This window comes from Equus asinus, chromosome 8 (assembly GCF_041296235.1).
Source record: "Equus asinus isolate D_3611 breed Donkey chromosome 8, EquAss-T2T_v2, whole genome shotgun sequence".
Classification (NCBI taxonomy): Eukaryota; Metazoa; Chordata; class Mammalia; order Perissodactyla; family Equidae; genus Equus; species Equus asinus.
The window spans coordinates 25439179-25462482 of NC_091797.1; the positions used below are offsets into that span (position 1 = coordinate 25439179).

At 44.2% G+C, this 23304-nt stretch overlaps 1 protein-coding gene across 2 annotated transcripts in view; it reads left to right on the forward strand.

The window, feature by feature from the left end:
- Nucleotides 1–23304, forward strand: part of KIF6 (kinesin family member 6) — a 377323-nt gene that overhangs the window by 281647 nt on the left and 72372 nt on the right. For both annotated transcript variants that reach the window (XM_070514982.1, XM_070514983.1), the window contains one exon: nt 8177–8232. In XM_070514982.1, the coding sequence (XP_070371083.1) occupies nt 8177–8232 (56 nt within the window). The remainder of the gene's footprint in view (nt 1–8176; nt 8233–23304) is intronic.

Consider the following 23304-nt stretch of genomic DNA (forward strand, 5'->3'; position numbering starts at 1 on the left):
GACCCATGGAGCTTGTAAAAGCTACCAAGGCCTGGAGCTGTCTCCCCAGATATTCTCATTTGACCAGGTAGAGCCTGAGCGTTCACTTTTGCAGATTCCATAGAGCAACCAGGTTTGAAAACCACTGGTTCAGAGATCCAGAACCTCTGATGTAGGATCCCCAAAACTCTACAGGGTAAACCAATTACCAAGTGATTCTTTAGCACACTCGAGTTTACGAACCACTAGCTTAGGAAGAACACAGTGCCTCATCTTGCTTGTTCTAGAACTGCATGGTTCCTGGTTCTGGTTTGAACCCTTGAGTTTGGGTCTGTTTCCAGCGAGGGCGTGGGTTGGGGGGATGAGGATGTTGTGGTGAAGCCCTCCAGAACGGAGCTCACTTAACTCCAGTACCAGAGAGTTCTGACAACCCAGGTGACAAATGCGCTTTTGGGTTTAAACCCATCTAAATCACGCAAGATGGGCTGGTAATACTGGCAGCCCCGTCTTCCTTGTGGCCATAGAGCAAGAGGGTTAATGAAACTCGCACAAAGCTTTCCTCTGAAAAGAGGTTTTCCCAGCACTAAATCAGTCTTTTTAAATCAAGTGAAAAGTCGAGAGACCGGCCCATGTTTTTTAAAAAGTCTGCATCTGTTTAATGTTACTGTAATTACAATCATTAAAGGAATATATGGTCCTGGGGAGTGTAACCCAGGACCTACCCCTTTTGCATTCATGAAGAGTCTTCAGTTATCAGATAGTAAATGCACATAACTGCTGAAGGCAGAGAACATAGAGGAAATGTTTTTATATGAAAACAAATGACTGCACACCAGTGCTCCTACAGCAGACATCAAAATAAGGCCCCAGAGATGCTTATAGGGGTGTCTTCTGTCCCGCCCTTACTTTAGGAACCGGTCTGCAGTATCCCTGATCCCCACCACCTTGGCTCCCACTGCCTCTCGTGACCAAGAGCACCAAGTGGACCATCTGTGAGGGGACTGACCAGCCCGAGGAATACAGTGATGCACCAAGGGGTTTACTCAGGACATCGTTACATTACTATTTCCTAGCTCTATTTCTAGTTGACTTAGAATCTCGCCTCTCTAATAGCCCTCAGCAACCAGGACCCAGCCTGGCCTGCCATTTCATTCCCTGCTTCTTACATCAAGTAACTCTATCATCTGATGGTTCCAGTATTGTGACGTCATGTTGGCAAAGTCCACGAAAGAGGGGCTTGGGACTGATTGTCCCTATACATGAGCCTTGGATCAGCGCAGCCTCTCCACCTCATGGCAAGTAGGTTCTAAGCCCAAATGTAGGGACTACTGGTGGCCCAGGATCCCTTCTGACTCTCCCAGCTCCACAAGAGCATGAGAGTTGATTTAGAGTTTCAGGAAGGGACAGTGGTTGGCCCATACCTCTGTCCCTGTTACTTAACAGGAGAGTTTTCTTCCCCTTCTTACCTGTATCCTTTGCCACCCTCACAGGGGATTTCCAGTGTCTCTCAGCTCTGGCCCCCAGTCTGGGGGAAGTTGTGCTGCCTGCATATGACCACAGAAGCAAGACGTTGGCACATTAATAGGATGTTTGCCCTTCATTCAACTAGAGTGTATGAGCCAGTTCTTAAACCGGATTTTTCAGTAGAGGACAATTGTGATTCAAAATCACTACACTTTCCTGGCATGACTCGTCCTCATAGCATATAGTAATACCAAGAGAGGCTGGAAACCCTTTGCTTGGCAAATACCAGTGCCCAGGCACCGCATCGCGATCTTTCTTTTGTGGCAGGTCTGTCCTACAGACTGAATCCCTCAGTCATAGAGTCCCATTAAATAACAAAAGAAGAAATAAACAGGGAGATTAACTGCAATTGGAAATGAAGGCGTTGATAATGTGAACTAAACCAAGAAAAGCGCCTCTTCACCCTCAGACATAGAAGAGAACAGCAATCTAAAACCAACAGCAAAACTGGACGGAGGTGGAGAGAAATCTTGTGGCACCACCTGGAAATAACGTCCATGACAAACAGGAGTTCCCTGGTTCCAATTAGACTTCAATTTTAACCTTTATTATTTTTCCATTTGCTTTTTGTGTTTACACCTTGTCTCCTGAACTAGAATTATAAACTCTGAGAGCAGAGATTAGATTAGAATCTTTTCAGCCTCCCCACGGTTTTCAAAACAGTGCTGGCCACAAAAATCGTACTCAAAAACACTTTTTTGCTTGAGAATGACAATTTGAAATTGACTGTGAGAAATCTTAGTCAAGAAAACTGCTTGAGAATGCTTGTAGCTTCCTAGAAGTAGGAGAATGCAGCAGCAGGCTTCTTGGGCATCGAGGAAAGAACTGCTCAACAGGAGACAAGAGAAGGCAGCCATCTTGATGGGGAAGTGAGATGAAATAGAAAAGGAATATTGGTATTAAAAAAAAGTGTAAGGGAAATGAAAGATAGGTCTTCATCGCAATATAACAGAGGCAGCCAAGGTACCATGTCAGCGACAGGTCTGCAGAGAAGGAAATGGCATAGATATAGACCTAGTCTTCTCTCTTCCTCTCTGAAGGGGAAGATATTGGATATTCACTCTATGAATAAACAATATATTAAGTTAATCACCCTAGACAAGAAGGCTAGGAAAGATGTCATAGGAGCCCCTAGCCCTCCAGTGACATTTTTACCCCACAGGCCTGAAGAAACCATCCCAGCTGACATGACAGGAAATATGACTGCAAAGGCTCTTGGAGACTGAGTGGCTTATGAACACTAGCTCCTCTCCATGGCGTAGGTTAAAGCAGCCACTGCCCGTGGTCCCCAGTAAATTGGCTGTGGTTCTCATTGTCCTGGGGCAGAGCCAGGTCTGGGGCTTCCTCAGCTGCTCCCCCAGTAATGACTTATATTTCTGCCTGACACACACCAAGGGCAGGATGAGATTCTCCCAGGAGCTGGTCTTAGAAGTTACATGAGATTCTGTCGCAATTCCCCCGTCCTTTTCACTCCCACTGAAGATGAGAAACTTTGCAACTGTCATGGGTGTCCTTAACCATTGACTTGTAAGGAGCCCTTCTGACCCTTTGGTTTGCTGAGAGAATGATATTCATCCATTATTGTCTGTCGTTACTGCTTCCAACATGCAATCGCACCTCACAGTTCATCATGCCCCCACGGGGTTCCTACACTGCCAAGGGGTGGTCCAGATTCACAATCACAAAGCACATTTGCATGCATGTGCTTTCCACACCAACCCAGCCCTGAGACACGTCTCATCCTAATCTTAGAAATGAGCAATCTGAGATCCGGCTGCTAAGAGGTGGAGTGGATGTTAGAATCTAAGTCTGTGACTCCCAGGCCAGTGCTTTCCGCGTTGCACACCTGCCTTGTACACACGCTCATGCATGTGCTGCTTCTTCTATTGTACAGGTGTGTGGAATGCTCACTAAGTACAAGCCCCTGTTCCAAGCTCCGGGAATAGGAGAGTGAATTAAACAGATGTGGTCACCATCCTGGTGGCACTCACAGTATCAAAGGGAAACAAGTAAACAGGCAATCCCAATACAGAGTGATGACACAAGTTCAAGGTGCTGGAGAGCACATGGGGTGACACCCATTGGTCCTGGGAAGCTGTCCAGAGAAAGAGACATCTCAGCTGAAACTGAGGGCTGAGGTAGAAATTAGCCAGATGAAGAGAGAGGTTCCAAGCAAAGGGAACAGCCCCAAAAAGAGAGAGTGTGACGCTTGATGCAACTGAAAGCGATTCAGGCCAGCCTGGAAAGGCAGGTGGACGTGAGAGAAAAATCTAGAGAAGTCAGCAGGAGCCACAGAGCATCAAGAGTCTAGTTAGCAAAGTGATGGAATTTGGACTTTGTCCTGAGGTCACTGGGGAGCCCTTGAAGAGTTTTAAGCAGGAGAATTACAAGATCAGGTTTGCATTTAAGAAGGCTCTCTCAGGCTAAGATGTGGGAAATTGCCCAGAGGCAGGTAGCATGAATGGAAGGAGCCCAGCAAGCAGTTGTTGAAGTCATCTGGGAGAGAGCTGACAGCTTGTTCTCTGAGGCAGAGAGGGAATCAAGCTGAGTAGAGTGTTAGGAGGATGCAGAATGGAGGACACCTCAGGGCTGAGTGAAGGGGCTGAGGGAGCGAGGGGCAAAGGGCGGTGTGCAGGTTACTGGCAGGAGCACACGAGTGAGTACTCTGCCCTGCAACGAGCGGAGAAGAGAAGGGAGGAAGGGGAAGTCCTCAGGGAAGGTGATCACTTCTGCCTTGGATGCAATGAATTTTAGCTATCTGCATAGCATCAAATCGGCACTTGGGCCAGGAAATAGGCCACCGGGTCAGGAAATCAAGCAGGGCTGAGATGGAGATTTGGGAGATGTCCTAGAGACGTGCCTATAACAGAATGCCTGGAGAGAACAGGTGACATGAGAGAGGGCCTCGGACAAAACCCTGACGATCACCAGTTTAAGGAACAGCCTACAACAGAAGAGTCTGCAAAGGAGATAGAAGGAGCAGCCAGGGAGACAGGAAAAACAGGAGAGATGGTGATGTGACGCTGAAGCCAACGAGAGAGAACGTTTCCCTCTGGGGACAGCGTCAGGCACAGTGTGGGGCACGCAATGGGTGCAGGTGGATCTGTGAAGGCTGGATGTCACAGGAAGCCAGGCTAGTGAAAGGACAGCCAGACCAGTACATTCCTCCTGCCTTCCAAACCAAGGCGTTACCCCAGGATAGAGACTTTTCTGTGTGGGTGAACACACACTTCCCCGCACTGGAACTGCCCCCAGCAACGCTCCGCTCTCCAAAATGAGCCACGCGGCCAGCGACCCCCTGATAGGAATGCTTTGGCACCAGTAGGGAGAAACCCTCCAGGGCTCACAGGTGGTCCCAGTTGAGTCACAGAGCCTTCTCCCTGCCAGGGGAGCAGCCTCCCCCACATAGGCCGCACCTCCTCAACGCTGAGCCGCCGCTTAGGATGTTGTCCAGGGGTTCCAGGTGCCCTGGGATGGGGACTTGTCAGCACAGGTTCATCCCCTTGGACACAGGTTGGCTTCCTGAGCCATGTCATTAATGGGAATGTGCCTCCTTTAGAAGGTCAGGAGGCAGGAGGCTCCCGCGGGGCAAAGTCCTGAGGAGCAGAACTTAGCCTGGGGCAGGAAGGGGGGGAAAGTGGGACTCAGGGACACTGGGGCTGAGGAGGTGTGGAGATGCAGGGTGGGCCAGGAAAAACGGGGCAGAACGGGGGCCCCGTCAGAAAGGGGTCACCTTCTTTCTCCTTCATCCCTCTGGAAGCCTCCTCTTTCTCCTTCTCACCTTTCTCACCCTTCTCCCCTCCCCTGAACTTCCCCCCTCTTCTCCCTCGGGGCAGGGCTTCCTTAGGCAAGAGTTTGTCTTGACAACCAAGGATCAGGGAGGAACACATGTGGGTGGGGTGGCCTGGAGTGGTGACAACTGCGGAGTGAAGGGAAAATGGTCTCATAAAGACAGGACAGCCCTCAGCCCACACCTCTTCAGTGGGAAAGCCCTTTTTAGCTTGGCGCTGGGCTGCAGAGGAGAGACTGGAACAGCTCGTGGCTTCCCCCAGAGTGTCTGCCAGCCCTGGTGCGGGCGGCTCTCTGGAGGGGTTGACCACAGCACTAAGCAGTTCCCTCTGTCTTGCCTGCCTGGACACGTCGGGGCACCGCCAAGCCCGGGGGCCTCCCAGGCTGGGGGCACCTTCCCTGAGCAGTGCTGCTGTGGAAATTGTCTGTTCTTCCTGCAATATCTTCCCTTTTCCACCTCTACACTGGTTTCCTCTGGCATTGACATGAATTTCAGCAGCTTTGCAGCTTTGCTCTTGTATTTCCCTTTCTCCCCGGAATCTAAATCTTCTGGAACTCTATAGAACAGGTAAGAAGAGGAATCATTCATTGAGCACTGAAGGGCTCTCCAATCCTGTGAAATCCTAGGACCTGGGGATGGGCTCAGTGGTGATCAAACAGTTACAGTCCCCCCACTTGGCAGAACTCTAAGTATGAAGATAGAGTCCTCAACTTCTGGGTGGCCTGGACCAAACCTCAGATTATAGCTGCCCGGCAGACAAAGGCCAGTGTGAGCCCACAGGGCCCAGCGCGTGACCTCAGGTCATGTGAACGCTTGCTGAACTGAATTCAGTCTGAATGGCATCAAATGGAACTGCTCTTCTCCCGGGAGGTGACAGGCCCTAGCTTAAGAGGGGGCATGCATAATCTACGATAAGCCTGAACACCCTTAATAAGGGAGCCAGGAGTGGAGTCCCCAGAAACCCAACACTGAGAGAAAATTCAGTCCCCTTCCCTGGAAACTTCCTGTCTGCAGTCACAGGCCAAACAGACGGATTCGGAAAATAGCAGTGACATAATTCACACTTCTTTTCCATCAAGCACTGAGCAGTCGTGGCAATCTGGCCTTTGCTTGTGTTGTTCCCCTGCCTGGAATGCTCTCCTCTCACCACTTCCTCTGACAAAATCCTAAGCAACTAAAGCATTTATGGATGAAATAATATGATATCTGGAATTTAATGGGACCCAGAAAGATTTGGGGGGTGGGGAGAGGATGGGGAGAAAGGAAATAGTTAAAATCAAATTGGCCAAGTGTTGACAATTAGAGTGAAATACAGTGGTGGGTATGTAAGGATTTGTTCTATTACTCTATTTTGTGTATATTTGGAAATTTCCAAAATAAAGATTTCTAAAAACTCTTATGCATCCATAAAACCCAGGTCAATGCTACCTCGTACATGACACCTCCTTGACTACTCCCCACTCATGGATAGGCCCCTCTCTAGTCAAACTAATGGCATGACCACGGGAGCACAATGAGTTACTATAGCCATGTATTATATACTTGTTTCAGAGGTCTTTTTAGTTGCCTCTTAAATTTCATGGCAGAAAGGTTAAGAAGGGAAAGCAACTAACATTTCTTACAAGCCCACTGTGTGTGGAACTGAACTGCACGTTTCTCCTACGGGCCATATCCTATGTCCATTCCATATCCATGAATCCAACAGAAGGCTGGGCTCCCAGTGGGTGTCTCATAAATATTCGTTGGAAAATATAGAGGAATCATTAGGTAAATATCAGCGCAATCATCTGGTAGACTAGTAGGCAGCCATCAAAGATAATGGAGAAGTTTCTAATGACATAGGGAGGGACTTATGTTATAATGCTAAATCAAAAAAAATCAAAGCAGAGGGCCAGCCTCACAGCCTAGTGGTTAAGTTTGGCACACTCCTTCAGCAGCCTGGGTTCAGTTCCTGGGCGCAGACCTACACCACTCATCAATGGCCATACTGTAGCAGCCCATATACAAAATAGAGGAAGATTGGCACAGATATTAGCTCAGGGTGAATCTTCCTCAGCAAAAAAAAAAAAAAATCAAGGCACAAAATCATGTATATGGTGTGATCTTAACTATAAAAACTGACTAGAAAAAAGACTGGATGAATCACAAAACGTGCTTATTTCTGGATAGAGGATTATCAGGGATTTTTTTTTTCTTGTTTCTGTATTTTCAAAATATGGTGAACATATATAACAGGAGTCAGTAAACTTTATCTGCACAGGGCCAGATAGTAAATATTCTCAGCTTTTCGGGCCGTCCCGTCTCTGTCACGTACTCAGCTCTGCCAGCGTAGCATGAAAGTAGTCTTAGACAATATCCAAATGAATGAGCGTGCCTGTGTTCCAATACAAGCTCATTTACAGAAACAAGAGATGGGCTGGATGCATCTCATGACCAGCCATAGTTTGCTGACCTCTGATGTATTACTTTATAATCAGAAAAAAAACCAATGTTACATAAGTTATATTAAGAATGTATTCTTTGACGATGAGATCTTGGTACTATGATTCATAGAGCCCAGCACAGGACAGAAGGCTTACAGCCATGCCTTATTCTGGTACCCCTGCAGCATAAAGCACTAGAAATAAAAAATCCTAAGTTGGAGAATCTGAGAACAAAAATTCTTTGCTGGATGGAGGAGTAAAAGTTCCTGATGCCAGTAATTACTACAAACTTTATCTCTATTTTTAAGCCTAATATATTTCATTTATTTAGACTTCCTTGTATGTCTTTCAATAAGGTTTTATAAAACTTTAGAGAGCTTTCAGAAATCTATTATTTTTAAAATATAATTTTGGATGAACAGAAAAAATTAAACTATTTTCTTTTTTTCCCCCCCTTCAGATTCTATGAAGCAAAGGCCCTGGGCGAAAGTATAAATGAAGCAAGAAGTAAAATTGGTAAGCAGATGCGACTCTGTGAGCCTCTTTTAGGGACCATTTTCCTGGTGAAATCAGGTCATGATGTGCCTCCAAATAGCCACGAAGCCCAGTTTCAGGGGAGTCCTGCCAAAAGGCGCTGTGAGAGTGCCTTTCCTTGGAAATTTGTCATCTCTCCTGCCATCCATCAGGAAAAGTACTTTCTTTCATCTAAAATTTGAACTTTCATCCTCATGCAGGCCTGAGCCCTAGCATCCCAATGAGAAAGTTTTGTTTTTCCCTGGTGTTTTTCAACAATAGCTCCACGAGTCATAACCGCACAATTACAGTGACATTTCGTACTTTCAAGCTCTGTGAAACATTTTTACACCTCCCAAAGCTTGCACGTAGCATTTTTGGCACAGGGGCACATCTTTCAGCACCATGCAATACGCCAGTGGGAAGATGAGAAGAAAAGCAAGCCATTGTGCCTTCCCGGGGCGCAGGCTGCCAGGCAGGCCTCCCCCACTTAGGTGAGCATCCCTGGGAAGGTAGGTTAAGGCAAGAGGCAAACTCAAGCATGCCTCAGATCTTTGTCAAAGCGAGAGGAAAATGTTTCTTTCCCCCCAAGCTGGAAGACACCCAAGGACGTATCTCCCAGGCTGGGGCAGCTTCGCAGAGGGGGCCCTCGTGCCTTCACCTCTTGCTAGGGAAGGCCAAAGTTGCCTACCCATTCACAGCTGACTCCTGTGTCCCTCTTGTCCCTGTCTTCCTCCCCTCATAAGTGAGGACAGGACAGAAGCCACTATAAGTGTCGCTTTTGGTTTTTCCTACAGAATGTGGAAAATCACGATAGCTTCAGGTTCTTAACCTAAGGTCTAAGAACTTGGATGGGAGGAAAAATGCACCTTTACTTTCTCCAGCCTCTGATGGCCATCTAGCCCTACGTTCAGTGAGGAACGCAGACAGCAGACCAGAGTAGAGCCAGCAGCATCCGTCACAGGAGGAAATCACAGACGTTTTCATTTCACAGCACAGCATGGCAGATGTCATAAAATATCTTTTATGCTCATCAGTACTTCAAAATTACAGTAGTTATTAGACTCACCACTAGATGTTTTTTAATTCAGTTGTATAAAAGCACATAGATATTTCTATATCACGGAAAGTTTTAAAATTTTGATAACTATTTCAATATAATTGATTTCTCTTAAAATCCTATGTTTTCTACTTTATGCACCTAAAATCATCATTCTGAGAGGGACTGCCAGAAAGATCCCTAGCAGAAAAAAGATGACAAACTCCTTTCTCGGCCTGGATTCCCAAACCCTCTAAAAGTGCATGAAAAAAATTGGGGACTGGGAGTATATGTGTGCATTTTTCTGGAGATACCGTCTATAGTTTACCTGATTCTCAAAGGGGTTAGAGACCCAGACCAGGAAGGAAATTGACTCGAGACCGATGTCCCATAGACAGCGCCAGGGATTCAGGCAGGAAAGCAGCTCCTGCTGACGTGCAGCCCATTCCCAGCAGCAGGGCAGTGCTGGCCTACCTGGCCAGGTGGCCTGGAAGGAAGGCAGGGTGGGGGCAAGGAGAAGCAGGCTTCAGTGGATCTGGGCTGACTCGTCAGCATCATCTGATTCAAAGGACCCAGTGGTCTGTTTTCATCCCTGGGAGGATAAGGTGGAAAGACCTTTTATAAACTGCTCCTCCCCAAAAGGTTTTGCTCTTGAAAAATATCTAACTCTCTAAACCAAAATAAAACTGTTCCAACACTAATGAGATAGACCCATGATGGAAGGCACCAATGGCCTTTGCTAATATGCTCAGTTTTTCACTCTGAGTACAATGGGCTGTTGTCATAAATAATTCTAAATTCTCCGTAATTTTGATTCAATAACATATTTCAGCAGATCCGGTTTGCCACGTTCTTGAGATGAGGCAAGTCAGACTGCCCTGCATGCAGTGTACAGGTTGTACCCTGCCCAAGAGCCAGGGGTCGAGGGTATGAGGGGTGTAACTGATCTCTCAGAGAGCATGGCTGTAATTCACACACAAAAGGTCCAGATATGCTAGCAGCAGCCCTGGGCACTAGACCTTTGTTTTTTCTGGGTAATAACAGGTAGAATTCGTACCAATGTTGAGATTCAAGTTTCCATCGCTACCAAGAAAGTGGCTAGTTCAGTGGTGCTAATAAAGCCAATGTCACTCTTACTTCCCTTTATGCAAATAGCAGACTAAGACCCACCTCCTGGCCACCCATCTTTCAAATGTGCTCTTGGCCCCCTAAGGGGGCCTAGGTATGTGATCACTGAGACTTAGCCTCATTACTGAACAAGCCCCTCATGGTGCTTGACCACGGTAGCCCACCGTCACTGCATCTCAGACACAAGGTTAAGGTTAAGGAGGTAGAGGGTGAAACTTGTTCACATATTTAAAATTTCCAAAGCAACTTTGAAGGAAACTGGTTTCAGGAGATTTATGACATTTCTGAGTGCATTTTTCCTAGGGAGAAATTAAATCAAGTGGAATTTTCAGTTCCTGACAAGTCTTTCAGTGAATTTAAGAGGCAGGAGGTGGGAACATGGCACAGATGTACCATCACATGTGTGGATGGTGACTCAGATCCGCTCCCAAACTGTGCCACATCCTGCCTCTGGACCCTGAGGCAGAAGTGGGATGCTGTGATTTGCACATGGAATTGGCCTGCAGAGAGGAGATGAAAGCTGTGTTTGTGAACTACAGATCAACCAACCCACATGTTTAAAGTTCAGGTTGCCACTGTCTTCTCAGGTAATTTAGTGTTTCTCTGACCTTGTGATCCAGAGCTGTCACTTGAGTTTCATTCTCAAAAGTCCCTAAAGGCTATCAATTCAATAGTGACCACATAATATCTGATTTTTACATGGCATAATCAGTCAACCAAACCTTCCATATTATTTCCTTTTCTTATAACAAGCCAACCCAAACTCGGTAAATAAACTCTTGCCACAAACTCCTTTTTTGTCCTTCTCTGTACACCATTTACGTCAATCCTGATGTTGAAACAGTTGAAATCAGAAATGAAAGAAATAACCAATTTAGAATCTCCTCGTTTCCATAGGAAAGCCATTTTGTTGTATTTATCTGTCCCATACACTAGAGCATTTAGGCTGCTTTTCGTCACAGGGGCTATGTTTTGAAAACGTTCATATACACCCTGCTTCCATTCATCGTATCTCTAAAAATGCCGTTGAGCCCAACTGTGGGAAGATAAATAGACTGCTTTAGAGGCAGTGGCATAAACCAGGCCATTCTCCACTTAGAATTCTGGCGGTAGGTTTTCCACATCAGTGTTCTACCACTGGCAGCATTGTCTTTGGCAACAAAGAACAATGAATGGCTGTTTTTTTGGCATTAAGGCCCACTCCTAGACCCGTCCAGGAACCAGCTGCTTTGGACGCAGGTGAAAGAGTTTGACTGATGCCTCTTGGCACCTCTTCCTCCTCCACAGACCCCTGCAGGCCTAAATGAGAACTAACGTCACAGGGTGCTGCACAGAAGGGTTTTCACCAGTGAGCCAATCAGTGATCAATTCACAAATCACAGGAAATGTAATTGAAGTAGCTGTTAGCAAGAAGGAAAGGAAAAAAACACTAGAAAAGCTAACAAAACATTCTAGGAGTTTTCTTCTCCAAATTTCTTTCTACTCCAAATTCAAAAAAGGACCTCAACCCACCGTTTGAACAATACTCTTTTAAAAAGTATCTCTCTCGTACATTTGGGTTTCGGAAAAATTATTTCTCAGATCTGGGTTTCCATCAGCAGAATAATTGGGATGATTTTTCATTTTGTGCATTTTCTAAACTTTAACTTTCCTTTGAAGTTTACTTCTGGACCTACTTTGTGCATCTTGGTTTCTAGTATCTTATCTGGGTGTAGGGAAAAGACGACATCCAGGTCATTTTGCTAGATTATGAAGACCCGAGTCAAGTATATCCTTTTGTTACTACTTGTCACCCCCTCCAAAAACTAAGCACACCAACAACAGCTTCCACAGTTTATGAAGCATAATACAGGCGGATATTACCATAGGTCAGAGATTCTAAGATACACAATTTGTATAGTCTTAACACCTCTGAAATCAGGATATATTTGACCATCTCACTTGGCCATTTTTTCACATTTTAAAAGCCTCAGGAATGAGGATGAGTCTTACAGTCAATGTAGTCTGGATTCCATGAAATATAATATTATCATTATTTTGCAGATTAAAAAAAAAATGGAGTTTCAGTGAAGTGGCCTAGTAAGTAGCCAAACTGGAATTAAAATCCATTTCTGTCCCACTTTAAAACTTTTAAATACAGTATAATATCTCCACAAATTCAGACTTATCTGACTTTGACATTTTCTTCTGAGTTTAAAATTTCACGAAGCTGTTACTTAGTCTTCCTGAATCTTTGGCCTTTATTCAATGTGCCCAACAAAAGGCTCAAACTAGACCTAGCTCTTGCACACGTCGTCCAAGAAGATTAAAAAGGTCTTTGCAACATGATTAATAATAGGTCATCTTTTGCACAATGGAGCTTAGTAGTGGGAGTGAGAGCCCTTGCTCTCCATTCCACGTGCGCTGGCCCAGGGTTGCATCTGCCCTGGGGAAAGGGCACCTTTTTCTAGTTTGCAGAAAGGTGTGCTATGGGCTTGCAGCAGCCTTGGTAGGACCCAGTGTCCCATGTGGGTTTCAACTATCATTTTCAGTGGTTTGGAAAATAGAACAGAAGGGTTGTATTTTTAGGTTCTATACAATTCCAACTGAATGGGTTTACTGATGGTTCAGAAAACATGAGAAAATTCAAAACATAAACTTAGATGAGGTTTAGTAGGAATAGGTGTAATGGAAGTACTTATGCTTAAGTACCAAAACGAACAGTAATAAGGACTAGAGAAAGCCTGATTAAGGGCAGGCATGGAAGTATCAGGGATCACGAAATAAAAATGTGTTGCCATAAAGTGAAAAAATACTATATCCTCAAAGGTAAGAAATGCAGAAGTCAAGACATCATGCTTTCACTCTGCCCAGCCTTTCCCCGCATACGTTGCGTTCCCTCGCTAACTCCACCTCTCTACAAGGAGAGAGATGGTGCAGAGAAAAGCAGCTGAAGTGAGGATAGAAAGTTACAAAGTAGATTTTTTGCTATAGTAAGTAGTTCACCACGTGTTTATTTTAAATAACAAGCTCTGCTTGTGCAGTAGAGTATTTAGTTTGATTTTTTTTAATTATGCTCACCAAAAAAATTCAATTAATTTGTGCTCAATTTGTATTGGCCAGGATGTTTGGCTGTAAGCATGAAAGGAAATTTACTGTCTCGTGTAACCAGGAAGTCCAAGGAGTACAGCTGGCTTCAAAGTCGCCCTCTTCCTCCTCCTCCACCTCCTCCTCCTCCTCTCCCTCCCCCTCCCTCCATCTCTCAGTGCTACTTGGTTAGGTTCTCGGGTAGCCTCTCCCCATTTAGCGGCAAGGTGCCTCTGAAAGCTCTAAGTTTACATGGTCTGCAGAATTCATAGTCCCAGTAAACAGGATCTTTGCCAACAATATTGGCAAAAGTCTGCAGGGAGGCATGATGGGCCTGGCTTAAGTGGTGTGCCCATCTCCAAGGCAATCCCTGCGTGCGGGGTGATGAAACACTGCTTGACTGGGCCTACATCCTGTGCCCACTCCTGCGGCGGGTCTCAGCCCATCTGCTCCACATAAACTGAACAAGATTTCTAAGGAATCAAAGAGGTGCTTTTCTCCAAAGGAAGAAATGCTGGGCAGACAGCAATCACATCCACTACAAACCTTTCCGAAATTTGTCTGTGGCCTGAAATGAGACATCTGTAAAGCAACAGATAGTAATTCCTATGAGAAAAGATAACCTTATACTAATTTATCCTGGGCAAAAAGAAAGCTGTGAATGGGGAATTTAAAAACTGGTTTTAAGTACCAGTGCTTCTGCTATAATGAAATGAATGCAAAATTACATGCTAAAAAATAACAGGGATTATAGGAAAATTAAGATTGGGAAGACCTCTCAAAACCCATGTAACTTTATAACTAGAACTCTAAAAAAACCAATTACAATCCTAATAAAAATAATGACATAAATAAAAAGACATGTTAAATTCCTAGTACAAAAGGAAACACTATATGAAACATCATATTTTTTTCCACAAATGAGGCTATCATGATAGAAGAGGCCACAAGGAAGGGTTGAGGCGCTGAGTTCTGGAGCAACACGCAGGGAGATGGGAAGAGCTGCACAATAAGAGAGAAACTCTTTCTACTACAAAAGAGCACCAGCCACGTGGACCGGGAGGAGGAAGGTGGGCAGCAGGGGCCTGTGGACAGTGGCCTGTGAAGCAGGGGCCTGTGCTGCGCTTCTCCACAGCCTGCTGCGCTCAGCTCTGGGAGCTTCCTTCGTATTGAGTGACATTTTCTTAATGGTGCAAAACTTTAACTTACTAGGAAAAAAATCCTACGTGAACAAATGAAACGGCTGTATTACACTGACATCTCCTTGCTCACAAACTACACATGAGCTGACTCCTGTTAGGGAAACATGGTTGTACGAGAAGCAACGGTACATCACTTAGTGTTGCACAGAGGTGCTGATAAATTCTAGTTTATCTTTAATGAGACTCAAAAAGGAAGAAATAGTTTTCAATTGTATTGAAAGTATAGTTTGATCATGTGAAAAAAACATTTTGTCAAAAAAGGTCATTAAATGGATAGAGATTCTAGGGGTCTGTAAAAACAGGATAGACAGGCATCTTCCTGAGGTGACTCAGGCCATGTGGAGATGAAAACAGCAAAGCTGGTTTCTTAAGGTCATTCTGTACAATTCAGAACATTGAAGCTCCAAGACCTGCAGTTATCTGAGTGACAGCCCATAACCAGCATGACTGATGTCCTAATGGGACTGATTGAATGTTTTGCTGTCATAGTTTGGAGATCAAGCAAAAAAAAAAAAAATGATTTGAGCAAGCTGGAGGGCTGTAGAGTATATTAACTGACAAGAGGTAACACTAATAATTGTCACGTATGAAGAAGGAAGCAATGATTTGGTCGGAATGTCAGCAAAAAAGATGGATGGCTGCTTTCCAAGAGTCCTGACAGCGTGGTCTTACCTTAGTGAATGAACCAAGGCCCAGGGTCTAGCCTTGGCTGGGTGGACTCAGGAAGACCATGCCAGTCAAACTCACATAAATCAGAGAGGCAATTTTTAAATCTCCCATGGAGGATGTTCTTTTATAGACAGGAACTCTTAAACTGCCTCCATCCAGGACATCGTCCCTCAGGGAACAAAATAGATTAGTTATTGGAAGGTTGATAAATGGGCATCCCCAAGCACAGAAGCAATCAAAACAGAGAGAAGGAGAAGGTTTTGAGAGAGAGGTCCTCACAGTCATGGTGAAGCCTCACCAGGCATCTGTTGCCCAGAGGAGTGTCCATCTCTGCAGCAATTACCGCCAGCCTCCAGGCTGACCATCACTCTTCTGTGCACAGTACCCCTTCTCCAGAAAAGATCAAATACCATTTATTAGGTTTCTACTTATTAAACTATAATTATATCCCACTCCTGCTTCTCAAGAGTGAACCCTAAGTCACTTTGAATAGTGTTTTGGGTCATAGAAACAATCACTTTTAGTTTGTCTCTTTTGATTTTCAGAAATAGAAACCCAGTTGAGCTAGCGGAGGCTTAGGATGGCAATGACAAGAATCTCATCAAGATACAATCATAAGATCTGAGACCCCTCCAAGCTGGAAGGGGAGCCAGAACCAGGACCTCGGGGGCTGTCAGGAACCAACGTGGCTCCAGAGCCCAGTGCACGCTCCTGACGCCTCCCTCGGGGCCTCTTGCTACCTCTGTGCATGTCTTCTCTGGCAACGGCTGGCCCTGCTGCCCATTGTCCCACTTGCTCATGGCTTTGGTCTGCTCTGGCCCTCGCTATACCTGAAAGCTTCCTTTAACATTCTGTCTCCAAGGCTAACAAGCTCATTATTTTCTTGTGTCTTAGCTGAAGGTTATGAGAAAGAGAACTCGACTCGCCCAATTAATCTTTCTAGGCCTTCAGGACAGCAGCTGCTGGCCGGCTTAAGAACGTGCTGTCCTTGTGTCAGAAACCCACCTGTGGTCCAGGTAGCTGTGGCCAGGGAGGAAGAGAGGTCTTGTATTTCAGAAAGTGCCCACCTAGGCAGCAGAGGGTGTGACAGACTGTAAAGAGGATGGGTAAAGCCGTCACAGTGGTTAACATCTCGTATCCTCTTGGTTGTATCTCAGAGAGCTGTGTGAAGATTTTTGCCCGTTCGACTCTTGTAAGGTGATATCAATTCGTTCTTTTTCTCAAGGAAGCACCTCACCATTGCCACTTTGTTTTCCAACAATAATAGTGACTAGTCTTTGTAAAGTGCATGATAATGTATAGGATTTTCATGTTATTATTTTTATGTGGTCAAATCCATTGATCTTCTCTTCTGTGACTTCCTCCATTGCTCTTGGACCTAGAAAAGGTCATTGTAATAGGAATAATGATGGGTTGTTCATTACCCAGTATTTGTTTAATGCTGTCCTAAATTCTCTTATAGTTTTTTATTTTTTGCACTCAACTCATTTAGGATTTATTGTGGAATATGGCATAAGCTGAGGCTCTAAGTTGAATCTTTTTCAAAGAATCAATTTTCCCAGCACCTATTTCGTTTAATGAAATGCCTTAAAATGAAATTCCTTCCCCTCGTAGGAGAGTCATTTCAGATTTTCAGAAGGCAGCTGATGCATTCTAATCTCATCGCAGCGGTAATGTACGTCCTGACATGATAATTTTCATGCAAGTATTTCAAAATTAACATTCCCAGCAGATACTATTATCTAGATATCAGAATAACCCTGCAGAAAAGTACCAACTTTTCCGTAAACCAGCAAGCTCATGGATGGGGAGCAACAGGCACATATCTGTAAGTGGGTGGTCCCCCCAGGCTGAGGGCTCTCTCAGGGTTCTCTAAAGGGAAGGAGGCTGTCTTTAAAGACAGCGGCAAGAGCCAGGCTCACTTTACTCCTTTGCCAGGGAAAGATAGTTGATATCATGTTGTCCACTTCAAAGGAGGAAAAGTGTTTTTCATTATCTTGTATTGATTAAAAGGGGAATCATTGCAGCTGAGGTAGAAGTCGGAGTAGGGGCTTGGTCAGCGGTGCTGAACGGGGAAGAGCGGAAAATAGCAGAGGGTTTGCTGTGTCTACTGTCGACCGCCCTGGAAACACTGATGAGTCGCCTGCTGAAAACTACCCACAGCTTTCAAAAACAGAGCACACCTGAGAGGGGGACTGTCCCACAGTGGCCATTCTGCCAAGGATGGAGATGGCCTTGGTTTGGTGCTGGCTTCGTGTAGTAACATGACCCCGTGGACCAGCCCTGCTCTCTAACACACCGTCTACACCACAGCTTACTTAAACAAGTCTAAAAACATACACGTGCAGCTCCATGGTAAAATGTGCTAATTAAAGCACAGGCCTTCAAAAGAGAGGATGAAAGACCATGCAGAGACCTTCGTCCATCCACGGGGACTCTGGGCTCCCCGTCCAGCAGGTAGATGTCTGCTGCTGAACAACATCTGAAAACCAGAGATGCTCCAAAGCACATCCAGGCTGCATCACTAATTACCTCTCATGAACAAAAGCCCAGCCCAAGCAGTTTGTGTGGGGAAAACAGTAGCAGCAGGACCCTGGGCAGCTGCCTAAGCAAAGATGAAAGGGCGGCCAGGGGCAGGGCAAGTAGGAGGAATGCCACAGAGACCCCCTGAAGTCTCGTATCAATGTTTGGACAGAGCTGGGGTTGCCTGAAAGGACTAGTAGTAAACAGAGAGACTCCTGGTCAGCCATCACCTGTCTATGCACAGGCTTTCGGCCAGCAGGAGTCAAAGAGGGAGAGTCCCCACCACCATGATAATAATGGCTAACTTTGATAGAGTTGCTGTTATTGTCCTCTTCTTATAGGTGAAGAAACTGGGGTGTAGGGAGGTTAATAAACGTGCCCCATAATACACAGCTAATAAGGGGTAGAGCCAGACTGGAAGCCAGTTTCTGTTGGGCTCCAAGGTTAATGCCCTTAGATAGCAGGAAAATTCACAGCCACCTAAGAAGGAGGTATTAGGCCCCTGTTGTATATGTGTCCAGGAAAGTTACATGTCCTCTGTGAGCTCAAGTTGATGATAAAAAGAAGGAAAAGGAGCCAGCAAAAGAAGGCTTTCACCCATTTTTACCCCCAGGAAGATAATAAAGGAAGGAGGCAGAAAGCGTGGTGGGAGTAGAGAAGGGATAAGTCAGTCAAGAGACAGCTAGCCTACCTTCCTAGGATCTCTCCCCTAATCTGGAGTTTAAAAGTTTTGCATTCATTGGAGGGTTACCTTTTGTCTCTTTGTAATTGCACCAGTGATTCATGGGTGCATTTTGCTGTAGAATGCTCCAAAACGACATTAATGTACATGTCAAAATGTAAGAGCCCCTCTTCATTTCCTCTCCTCCAGCACCGACGATGGCCCCTCCCCAGAGGGTGGTAACCACTTTCAACAGTTTGATGCATGTCCTCAGTCCCCTCCTGTGCATTTGTAGATAGAAAAATGACAGATAGATAGATAGGCAGGCAGGCAGGCAGGCAGGCACAAAGATACTTTGTTTTGTTACATAACTGGGACCTTAACGTGCACGTTATTCTGCATCTTTCTTTTTTCTTTTAACAGTGAGTATAGTCTATTGCTCACCATTTTTGATGGGGCTACTTTAAAGTATGAATCAACCATAATCTATGTAACTATCCCCTTTTAACAGACATTTCACTTTTTCCCCAATTTTTCTCTTTCACAAACAATGTGTGCGTTTTTGTGTACAAATATGAGTGTTTCTTTGAGATACATGCCTAGAAGTAGAACTGGGGAGAACAAGAGTGGATGTGTATTTTTCATTTTCGTGATCACATCCCTGTTGCCTTCCTGAAAGATCCCATTAGTTTGTATGCCCGTCAGTGTGTGACAATACCATTCCCCTGCATCCTTGCTTGTACTTGATATCAGACATTTTAGGTTTTGCCAGTCGGAGAGCAAAAAAAGTAGTATTTCATTATTGTCCTAATTTGCATTGCCCTGACAGCTGGTGAAATTGAATGCTTTGTCATGTGTCTCATATCTGTTGCCCAGTGGTTGGTTGAATTTCTCTTTTTGATTTCTAGGAGCTCTTTATGTCCTCTGGATATTGGGCCTTTGTCTATGGAATATGTAGCAGATGTTTTCTTCCAGTCTGTCACTGGTTTTAATTTTCTCTTAAGATTTTTGGAAGAACCCTAGGACAGTTTCTTGTCTCTAATTTTTAAAAATTGCCCTACATAAGACTGGTTTGTCTGCTCTTCTTTTTTTTGAAATTGTCCGTAATTGGGAGTTATCAAGCCTGCCTCAACACTGCCCCAAGGAAGATATCCAAGGTCGCCTTGGTCATGCTGCACAGATCTCACTTTACAGATATGGGTCAAAACTGGACATGGTGATTTCCGATCCTTTGTTTTGTAGCCACCAGCCACTACACAAATAAATGACTCCTGTGTACAGATGGTTAAACCTTTTACGAGACCCCAAGTCTGGTGATTTTGCTGCTGAAAATGTAAGCTTTGTAATGAGTTAAAGACTGATTTTACTAATTTAGTCTTTATTGAAGACATCTTTAATGATGCTGAATATTTTTAAAATTTAAATTGTGTTTTGAAAAACAACTTGTTAACACATGTTGAGATGATGCTGAAGTCTAGAAAGCATCTTAATAAATAATTGGAATGTAGCGGTACCTGACAACTCATTAGCAAATACTAGGGTCCTTGGGTATTCCCTTTTGTTGGAAGACAAAAGCAAATAATTAAGGAATGACTACAGAAATGGGTAATGTACCAAGTCAACTTAACAGACAAGGGACATGAAAGAGCTAAAGTATATTAATTGCCTGCACCAGCAGTCTAAAGCAAGACCAGGTCTATGTTTGAAGGTTATGAAATGATGTATTACTGAGGAAGTAAATACCACAGTCTTGTGAAAAGGAAAAACTGTGTCATGGAGAGAAGTCTTGAAAGGTTTAGCTTCACCTCACCCCTAGTAAGATAACTAGAACAACACCTTTATTAACTCCCGTCACAGAGGTGATGTCACATGCAAAAAAGGGTCCAACACCTGGGAGGCCAGATGCTATATCCACAGAGGGCAGAGCTGAACTGGGGAAGCCTTTGACCTAACAGCCACTAAGTAGGCTATGATGGGGCCTCCCTAGACAGTCTCAACAAGACAATAATGGCAATACCTTTCTGCTGTTGTCACTGGAGGGAGAGGACAGATTGCAGAGGAAGGAGTTCAGAGTCAGGATTGACTCGAACTGCTGCCAACTCCGCAAAGCTGTTCAAATGCTAAAGAGGAACCCAAGGACACTGATTCCAAATGAGAGAAACCCACTGAACAGAAGAGTTCACTGGTGAGGGAAACGGCAGGTTTGGCAGCAGTCTCCCAACAGGAAGTTGACCACCTTAAAATTAGAATTCTGAGTAATAAGTAGTGAAGATTGCATTCTAAAGCTTAACACCCCCAAGTCACAGCTCCAGTTGATCTCTCTCCTCCTCACTCCCACTCAAAAACCTCTGAGGCCTACCCATTGCCAAACAAAAATGTGCGTGCCCCTTAAGCTAATGTTCAAAATTCTTTCTCCATGTCGATATAGCTATATTAACATTCACATGCTTATATGAGAATTGGGTTGCTTGTCTCACAAAGAAAAAAAGAGATAAAAAGTTATGTACGTTTCTCTGCATCCTGCTTTTTGCTGCACCCGGAATTTCACATATATATGAAAATTTTCATATATATATACACATATGTACACACATGTATATGTATTTCTCCAAATCAACTGGTATGATTATGTTTCATTTCTTTTAATGCCTGCATAATATTCTGTAGAATGGTTGTATTACATTTTCTGGCTGACAAGTATTCGCTTTATTTCCATTTTTATGCCCTTTAAAATATGCTACTGTAAACACGCCAGTGAATATATCCTTCTATCCTGGTGCTTTGACTTCTATGGAAACGTTTCCTGTAAAGGACCAGATAGTAAATATTTTAGGCTTTGTGGGCTTCATATGGTCTTTGTTGCATATTCTTCTTTTTTTTACAACCCCATAAAAATGTAAAAACTATTCTTAGCTCACAGTCCAAAGCCATGCAGAAGCAGACCACAGGACAGATTGGCCTGCCAGCCCCAGTTTGCCAATCCTTGGAATAGAGTCCCAGGAGTAGGATTTCTTCCTAAGTATATTATAATTTCTGCTGCTTTTGTGAATGGAATATTTTTCCATTTCCTGGGATAAAAAAAAAAAATCTATTTTTTAAAAATATTTTCCTTGTACCCAATCATCTTACCAAATTCTCTTTTTAATTTTAGCAGTCTTTTTCTTGCTATCGTTTCTTGAGTTTTCTATAAATTGAATCATATTCATAACAAAAGAAAAATCCTATTCCAGTATTTACACCTAGTAAATATTTATTTTCTTGTCTTACTGCATACATTACAGCCTCTGAATCACTATCAGCTGATAATGGTAACAGCCTCTCCCTTCTTGTTCCTGAGTTTACTGAAAATGGCTTAAGATTACACAATTTAGAATGACAAAAGACATCGTAGGAATACGATAAATATTGCCATACATCATCCCAGTCCAGGCTGTTAGAATTTCTGTAATGTGAATTTGATGTGAGGCAAAACTACAGGGCTCCGGAAGAAGGCTATGTAATGGAGAGATTCAGTGTTTGAGAACGGCCTGTGTACGTAGGTCAGAGGATCATGTAGACACAGATGTCTGGAGTTTGATAAGGAACTAAGCACCATATACATAGAATCAGCTAATGAGCTGGATGAAGGAGAGACTGTCTGCCCATATGATGAGAAAGGGAAATGAAGCAAGTATTAGGGATGAGACTTTTCAGCCCTAACTGTACAACTGGCCAGTAAGATGGACATATTCTTATAATAAAAAAGAAAAAAAAATAGTTCTGAGTAAAGTGGAGCAATCACACTCCATCCTTCTCTCCTGCTAAAGGCAGCTATAAAGTGTGCATGGAAGGGCTATCCGAGAACTCCAAAAAGTAAGTGGTAGCAGGCAGCATAGGGAAGGAGACCAGAATTCAAGGTACAATCAAATTGGCAACCCCAGAAAATCTTCTGGTGGCAGTAACAGCAGCATCAGTCAAACAGAAGCCTAAAACTGTGATGGAGGAGACTCCTTCATTCTGACCAGAGAAGCTGTGTTACCAAAAACATGGGAAGACTCTCCATTGCTTTTTCCTCTCTCTGTCCTACCCCTGCTTGGTCCCAGATGCAGACATAGTATGGGAATTGCATGGCAGGATTGAGGGGTGCAGGAGTGCGGCCTCAGGGAGTCATAATGTGTCAGGTAGATCACAGAGAGGAAGGAGATAAAGATGATGATTTCATAAAGTTGTTTGTATAAACTCCTGGGCTCACCTTTGAGCTGAGCATGCACTGATCTAAAGAGCATACCAAAGGCTTTGACAATCTCGCTATAAGGTAGACCAACACCCAGGTCCCATACTGGCCACCAAGCGGCAAACACATGGAATAAATCTGAATAGCACTGCAAAACCTTTGAAAACAGAGCTGCTACTGGAACTGCAACCCAAAGAAGATTTATTGGAATTTGTGACCTTGACCTAACCAAGATGATTGATTGTCTGCTGAAACAAACAAAAAACCAAAAATCAGTAGTCTTCTTAGGATTTAAACAAGACCCTGAAAATCTTCAGGATGTGATCCAAAATAACCTGGCGTAAGAAGAACCAAGAAAAATCTCAACTCACAAGGAAAAAGACAACTGGTAGATACCAGCCCCAACAGGACAGTGTTGGAACGATCAGACAAAGACTCAAAGCAGCTCCTAAAACCATGCTTCAAGAATTAAGGAAGACGCTCTGGAAACAAACTAAAGGAAAGCCTCAGTAAAAATATAGGAAACATAAAAAAGAACCAAATAGAAAATTAAAACTGAAAAGTAAAATAGCAC